General features: G+C 39.5%; 1 protein-coding gene across 1 annotated transcript in view; it reads right to left on the bottom strand.

Annotated features, from left to right (window-relative positions):
• The window catches only part of txndc5 (thioredoxin domain containing 5), a 49,377-nt gene that overhangs the window by 33,369 nt on the left and 7,655 nt on the right, over positions 1–8,353 (bottom strand). Inside the window, exons 7-9 of the mRNA XM_017452841.3 lie at positions 5,112–5,261; positions 3,453–3,535; positions 1,506–1,635 (exon numbers count right to left, since the gene is read on the bottom strand). Coding sequence (XP_017308330.1) covers positions 1,506–1,635; positions 3,453–3,535; positions 5,112–5,261 — 363 coding nt within the window. The remainder of the gene's footprint in view (positions 1–1,505; positions 1,636–3,452; positions 3,536–5,111; positions 5,262–8,353) is intronic.

Here is an 8,353-nt window from a genome sequence, read left to right as displayed (position 1 = left end):
TAGAATTTTTGGTTTAACTAAGAAGGGTTATGTTTGGAGGAAGGAGAATATTGCATTCCAGCATGAGAACCTTATCCCAGCTATGTAACATGGTGGGGGTAGTATTGTGGTTTGGGCCCGTTTTGCTGCATCTGGGCCAGGACCCGTCATTCATGGAACAATGAATTCTGAATTATACCAGTGAATTCTAAAGGAAAATGTCAGGATATCTGTCCATCAACTGAATCTCAAGAAAGAGCGAGTCATGCAGCAAAACAACGACCCTAAGCACAAAAGTTGTTCTACCAAAGAATGGTTAAAGAAGAATAAACTTTATGTGTTGTAATGACCAAGTCAAATTCCTGACCTTAATCCAATAGAAATGCTGTGAAAGGACCCAAAGCAAGCAGTTAATGTGAGGAAACCCTGGGCTAAAATTCCTCCAAGCCAACATGCAGGACTGATCAGTTACCTGAAATGTTTAGTTGCAGTTATTGCTGCACAAGCAGGTCAAACCAGATACTGGAAGTAAATGTTCACATACTATTGCCACTCACGCATATGCAATATTGGATTGTTTTCCTCAGTGAATAAATTACCAGTTATATTTTTTCCTCATTTGTTAAATTGGGTTCCTTTTATCTACTTTTAGGACTGTACTAAATATTTAAAATTCTTATATTTTAAAACTAGTGTAGGGTTTTACAGGATTTTTTTGGATTATAAATTAGAGAAATAAAAATCACAACAGAGCATTCTTCACAGGAGACAAAACAGGACAATCCTATAACAGAAGTTCACGCTCAACATTTCAAACTGGCAGATGAACAAAGACCTCCACACATGTCCAGTGTGACACAACACTAAGCCACAGGCATCATAAAAAAAGTCTTTTACCTTCAACTGTCTGAGTCAGATAGATTACAATGCCTCAACGGCACCAAGCGCCCCACAGGCAAGCAATGCAATGAGAGCTAATATAAGAGAGAATCCTAAGGTTTTAGCTACCATGCTAGAGTTACTTGGCTAGCATGCCACTATTAGCTTTAAGTTGTGATACACTCAGGTATTTAAACACAGGTATAGTGGTGCTGCGGGACTGCAATAAAGAACAAAACAACCAATGTTAGTATGCTAACTGCTAACAGTGGCAATGGACTCTTGTTGAATGTGTATTACCTGCCTTCTATTGCATTCAGATTTAAAAAAAAAAAAAATTATAAAAAAAAAAAAAAAAAAAACCCCACACACAGCACAACCCATTTTATGAAAGTTAAATGCTATTAAATTATGTTAATTCTAAAATATACTATTGTAAGTAGGTGGGAATTGTTTTGTGTTCTGTTGTTGCCAATTGTATTGCAAGTAGCTCACAATGCTTTGTAAATTGTTGCCACTTAAGGTACACATATTGTACCTAATAAACTGGCAACTCTCTACATTGGTGGAAATGAGATGGAGCTACTTGAATAACTGCTCAAATAAAATAAAAAAATCAGTAACGAAAGAAACAGTATGTGACTCACTGAAAATCTGTTGCAGAGGGTTCTCTCTACAGTGCAGTCCACTTTAGCAATCTTGACATCAGTCAGACCAGGAAAGTCCTTCTTAGATAGGTCCTCCCAAACAGGAGCCAGGTTCTTGCAGTGGCCACACCTTCAATATAACACACAATGAACATTGGCATCCTGGATATGAGGCACAGCCTTAATAAACAAACAGACATGCCAACCCCAATGAGGAATAATGTGCAGTCCTGGGATTTCCTTTCACAAAATTCATTCTAAAAGGTATAAACTGCAGCATATGTATATACAGGGTTATTATGGTAACTACCAGCTCATCTGTTGTAGTTATGATGTAGACCCTAGAAGTTTACATGCAGGAAAGTGGAAAAGTTTCATATCTTCCCATTCTAGGAAAAATGTTATGTACATCAATATAATTACATGCATACGCATACTCCAGGTTCTACTCAGACTATCTTGACCCAATAAATATAAATGTGGATGGACAACGCAGCACCACTGAATCCCACTGTTCAGTTTTGAAGCCTAAATTTGATCTAATTGAAAATCATTATCTGGAATCATACACGCAAGAGGCTGTACAGTAGATGCAGCCAGACGTACAGTGTCTGCCTCTTGCTTGTCAATGTGGATAAGCCCCTGCTGCATGCTGCAGCCTTACATCAGAACAAGATGTGCTTTTGCTGCAGAACTGTCGAGTGCTTCAGGTGCATGTTGGAAAGTGTGTGCATGTGTTCATGAGGCTCAACAGTAGTGTCCAAAACTATCAATGAACTTTTTAGGGATGTCACGATACCAAAAATCTAGTAGGCGGTACCGATACCACCAAAAGTACACAATACTCGATACCACGGTGTGGTATAAAAATAAAATAAAAAAAATTTAATTAAAAACTCTCCTGGAGGACATCCTCCTCTGGCTGATACTGGAAAAGAGAGAGAAAGGGGGGGGGGTATTTTAGTTATCAAACACTGTCTGACAATGAGTGGAGATGCATTCCTACGCGCGTACACACACCACGTACACACACCACAAACACACCCCTTATACTCTGAATGCAAGCAGTAGTTTAAATTCACTGATCTGGTGGCAGGCCAAAAAGATTTATTAAAAGCTTGAACATTTGAATAATTATTAGTGACATTAGGCTACATTTGCTGACAGGACCCGGGCTGAATGGTGATGCATGGTGGCCCATTCAGAGGTAGTTTATAACATTGCAATGTGTTAGCATCGTTAACAAATAACTGGCTATCGCAAACATTACATGGAGCATAACGTTAGCTGGTTTCACGGCAACAATGCCAGCTGCCTAAAACAAACGAGTCGGGGGGGAGCTAAACTTGTTAAGCTAAGATAACCTTCTGTAGTTTTTCCCGTGTTCTTGTAGGTGTTCTTCACCACTTGTGGACCGACAAACAATTACGCGTATTTTCTGCCCCCATCAGGTCTGGAAGAATTGCAACCTCGGTACCTCCATTAGAACCGGTTCCAACCGTAGTGGCGAAAAACAAGTACCATCACATTTTAAGAATGTTGGTACCGACTTGGTACCGAAGTATCGGTTCTCGTTGCAACCCTAGACCTTTAAATTATCAAATAACTCACATAAAACACTGACAAATAGCATATAAGAATGAAGGAAGAAATACCCAAAAACAAACAACTGAAAGAAGCTGTGGTAAAAGCAATTTGGTAATGTCAGTGGGTTGCCGGCTTGATGCAGTTATTTATTTCACAATATGTTCCAATACTTTGTCACCTAAAAAGTGAAAGGTCTGCTACCAAAGGTGCCAACTTTTTTTTAACACAGATGTAAATATCAGGAAATGAAATCTGAATTTCTCAGCTTTCATAAGCTATCATTGCTTATTGGTCTTATGATCTAAAACCCAAATGTCTTCAGTGTATAGCTGGTCAAATTAGACATTGAGAAGCACTTACCATGGAGCATAAAATTTGATGAAGGAAATCCCTTTAGCAGTAGACTCGGCAAAGTTGCTTTCAGTGAGGATTTTAACAGTGGACTAAAGAGACAGGAATAAACAAAAAAAATAAACAAAACAAACAAACAGACAACAATAACCATAAGCAGCAATCCTTGAGTCCTTCAGTCTTTGTAGACTGAATATGCTGCAGTGGTGAATCAATAAGGGTGATGATCAGACAATCTATTCCCAAACTTGTAGGGACATGGTTTAAAATAGCTATGAACTGAAACGTCCAATGTACAACGCTCTACAGAAGAGAATACTAGAATTTTCAGAAGCTGCATTTTGGTTATCAAACTTGGTTAGCTCCACAGACATAAAAATGAACACAACAATTCCAATTATGCACAGTCACCTGTATGCAGAAATGGAGGCTATGATGTTGGGATGGGGAGCGTGATGCATAACTAGTTGAGCTACAGAAAAAGTAGAAGGGGCACACAACTCCTGAGGTTTTTACAATAATCATTAATATACACTGGGGACACTTGAGATTTTCAGTAGTGTAGAAGTTGGACCTTTTAAACACGAGTTGTAGGGCTGCACAATTAATCAAATATCGATCTCGATTACGATTTTGACTGCCCACAATTACATGAACATGATCGACTGCGATACTGACATTTAAAATTCGTCCTCAGCTCATAGAAAACTCCTGCTGCATATCAAGTCAAGCGCTTCCTAAACTTCCAGCCAGTCAGCATAGAGCGGTGCAGGGATGATGTCATTTTGTGTGCCAAAACCCGGAAACGAGTTAGCATTTTAGCACTTCAGAGCGAGCTGCGCACTCCACCGCTTGTGCTAGGGGAAATCATGACACTAACGTTACTAAATGGCACTACAGACGTTGTCGGGAACATTAAACGTCATCATGCTGAACAGAAAAAACTTTGCAGATAAACTGATCCCACCCCAAAAAAAACAAAAACGTGGATGAAGATTCATCCACAGAGTGAATCTTTATTATGGAAAATTTATTTAAATCAAGTTTGGGAAAAGTTGTCAGAAGCTCGGTGATGGTGTAGTTCGTTTATAGCATACAGTTAGCTTTTTATTTCTGGCGATTATATTTAGGCTTCAAGTTTCATAAAAGTTGTATATTTGTGAAAATTTTGTGTAAGAAAACACAAAATGTGTTAGTATTGTAACTTCTGGGTTCCGATACAAAATGATGTCATCCCTGTGCAACTCTATAGGGTGATTTGGCATCTCTCCTCCTGTAAACACTGTTATTGCCTTGTCTGCACAGGCCTGAATTGTTTTAATTTGGTTGCGTATTGTTATATTTGACTGCATATTTTCATTTGGTTGATGCCATTTTTATTTTTACTTATCCTATATTTCTACGAGATGATGCACATTAAGGACCAATCTAATTTGATACACATTAGCAGGAATGCAGCACAACAAGGTGAAATCAATGGTCTGTTTATTCATATGTGAAAGTGCAATAACAATATGTTGTCCCTAAAATCAATGAATAATAGTGATCTCAATATTGATCAAAATAATCGTGATTATCATTTTGGCCATAATCGTGCAGCCCTAATGAGTTATAAATTAAATCTTTATTCCACTGTTAGAAATCCTATCACACACACACACGTCTTACCTCATCTTTAACAGAATCCGTGTTCTGTGGTATTTCATTGCCTTTTGCATCCTCAGCAGCAGCTTTAACTTTTAAAGAGGCAGCTGCCAATTGATTATCCACAAATTCTTTAAAGGACTCCAGATCACGTTTTCCCCTGTACTGATCTACCTGTAAACAAACCAACCACATGAAGGTTAAGTTAATTTGGCACTGGTGATGCAATAACAAGCTGAATACAGAGTTTAGAGTAAACTGGTTTAGCATTTGAATGGAAGAGACCTCTGATCAAGGTTTACAGCACCAAGCTGTCCATATATAAATTAAAAACAATTCATCACAACAATTCTATGCCTATAGACTACAAATGGTACTAGTTCTGCTACAGTGTCATGGTTTCATGGCAAGTCACAATAAAAGTCACTTTTTCAAAATACAGATTACACTACATTTACACCCTTTTTTGATTGGCGTGCCACATATCCTCACAGCTGCTCCCCATTTCATCTTATGACAAAATGATAAATACGGATGATAGTGTGTAGTCTTGCATATTAAACAGCACTAAAACCACTGCATCTGCACGTACAGTGAGGGCAAAAAGTATTTGATCCCCTGCTGATTTTGTACGTTTGCCCACTGACAAAGAAATTATCAGTCTATGATTTTAATGGTAGATTTATTTGAACAGTGAGAGACAGAATAACAACAAGAAAATCCCGAAAAACGCATGTCAAAAATGTTAAAAATTGATTTGCATTTTAATGAGGGAAATAAGTATTTCACCCCCTCTCAATCAGAAAGATTTCTGGCTCCCAGGTGTCTTTTATACAGGTAACGAGCTGAGATTAGGAACACACTCTTAAAGGGAGTGCTCCTAATCTCAGCTTGTTACCTGTATAAAAGACACCTGTCCACAGAAGCAATCAATCAGATTCCAAACTCTCCACCATGGCCAAGACCAAAGAGCTCTCCAAGGATGTCAGGGACAAGAGTGTAGACCTACACAAGACTGGAATGGGCTACAAGACCATTGCCAAGCAGCTTGGTGAGAAGGTGACAACAGTTGGTGCGATTATTCGCAAATGGAAGAAACACAAAAGAACTGTCAATCTCCCTCGGCCTGGGGCTCCATGCAAGATCCCACCTCGTGGAGTTGCAATGATCGTGAGAACAGTGAGGAATCAGCCCAGAACTACACGGGAGGATCTTGTCAATGATCTCAAGGCAGCTGGGACCATAGTCACCAAGAAAACAATTGGTAACACACTACGCCGCGAAGGACTGAAATCCTGCAGCGCCCGCAAGGTCCCCCTGCTCAAGAAAGCACATATACATGCCCGTCTGAAGTCTGCCAATGAACATCTGAATGATTCAGAGGACAACTGGGTGAAAGTGTTGTGGTCAGATGAGACCAAAATGGAGCTCTTTGGCATCAACTAAACTCGCCGTGTTTGGAGGAGGAGGAATGCTGCCTATGACCCCAAGAACACCATCCCCACCGTCAAACATGGAGGTGGAAACATTATGATTTGGGGGTGTTTTTCTGCTAAGGGGACAGGACAACTTCACTGCATCAAAGGGACGATGGACGGGGCCATGTACCGTCAAATCTTGGGTGAGAACCTCCTTCCCTCAGCCAGGGCATTGAAAATGGGTCGTGGATGGGTATTCCAGCATGACAATGACCCAAAACACACGGCCAAGGCAACAAAGGAGTGGCTCAAGAAGAAGCACATTGAGGTCCTGGAGTGGCCTAGAAAGTCTCCAGACCTTAATCCCATAGAAAATCTGTGGAGGGAGCTGAAGGTTCGAGTTGCCAAACGTCAGCCTCGAAACCTTAATGACTTGGAGAAGATCTGCAAAGAGGAGTGGGACAAAATCCCTCCTGAGATGTGTGCAAAACTGGTGGCCAACTACAAGAAACGTCTGACCTCTGTGATTGCCAACAAGGGTTTTGCCACCAAGTACTAAGTCATTTTGCAGAGGGGTCAAATACATATTTCCCTCATTAAAATGCAAATCAATTTATAACATTTTTGACATGCGTTTTTCTGGATTTTTTTGTTGTTATTCTGTCTCTCACTGTTCAAATAAATCTACCATTAAAATTATAGAATGATCATTTCTTTGTCAGTGGGCAAAAGTACAAAATCAGCAGGGGATCAAATACTTTTTTCCCCTCACTGTACATCAGGGGTCCCCAATCCATGGCCCCTCTTGAAGCTTTTAACTAGCCCACGGAATCTTACAAACAATATATTTTGACTGGCTCTCTGAATAACTATGTACATGGTTCACAAAAGAATGATCTATATGCTTTGGTCACATTACATTAAGTCAGCCGGCCATTTTTTGTCCTAAGATAGCCACCATAGACAATGTATGACAAAAATTTGTTGTAACTGTTTTTTCATGACTGCTACCATCCAATATTGTGTTCGTACGCTTGACAGTCTCCCAATCAGTGATCTTGGTGTAAAGATGTCAAAGATAAGGAAACGAAAAATTGACGGAATGCAGGGTATTTAATGAGCAATGGACAAATGAATATTTCTTTGTTCCATGCGAGGACAAGCCAATATGTCTGATTTGTCTTATTGTTTGAAAACAATGTCCACAGTCATTATGAATCCACACAAAGAAAAATGACTACATAAAAGGACAGATGTGAGCAGACAAAATATTGAAAAGACAACTAAAAAAAAGGACTGGAAACACAGCCGAATTCATTTTTAAGACAAGCTCAACTGAACCAGTCATACATTCTGTCCAGGTTTAAGGTTGTCAAACTAATAAAGTGCAGTGGAAAGCCTCTCAGATGGGGAGTTTGTATAAACTGTTTGCTAATGATTGCTGCTGAAATCTGTCCTGACAATAGAGGCTATTAATGATGAAACCTACATGTATGGCTACAAAATATATCTAAAAACTTTGACTATGTGTGAGACACCGTGCAGCTTCTCATATTTGTACATGGAGTTGACAGCACATTTTGAGATCTGTGAAGAGCTTACTGCTCTACAAAGCCTCAAAAATACAATGAGAGAGGATTTTTTTTGAGAAGGTTAGCCAAATGATGGAATATTTCGGATGGAATATTTGGGCAAAGCTCACAAATGTGACAACTGTCAGTGCAACCAAGCATGGTCATGTTAAGTCCTGGGACATATGATTCACGGTTTGATGCAAGTATGGTGTTGTACTGGTATGGTGTTGTACGCTCTCCCTCCAACGGCAATCAATTATAGGCACGCTGATGA

This window comes from Ictalurus punctatus, chromosome 23 (genome assembly GCF_001660625.3).
Source record: "Ictalurus punctatus breed USDA103 chromosome 23, Coco_2.0, whole genome shotgun sequence".
In the NCBI taxonomy this organism is placed as follows: domain Eukaryota; kingdom Metazoa; phylum Chordata; class Actinopteri; order Siluriformes; family Ictaluridae; genus Ictalurus; species Ictalurus punctatus.
Note: the sequence above shows the minus strand (reverse complement) of the source record. Positions and strands in the feature narration are given on the sequence as shown.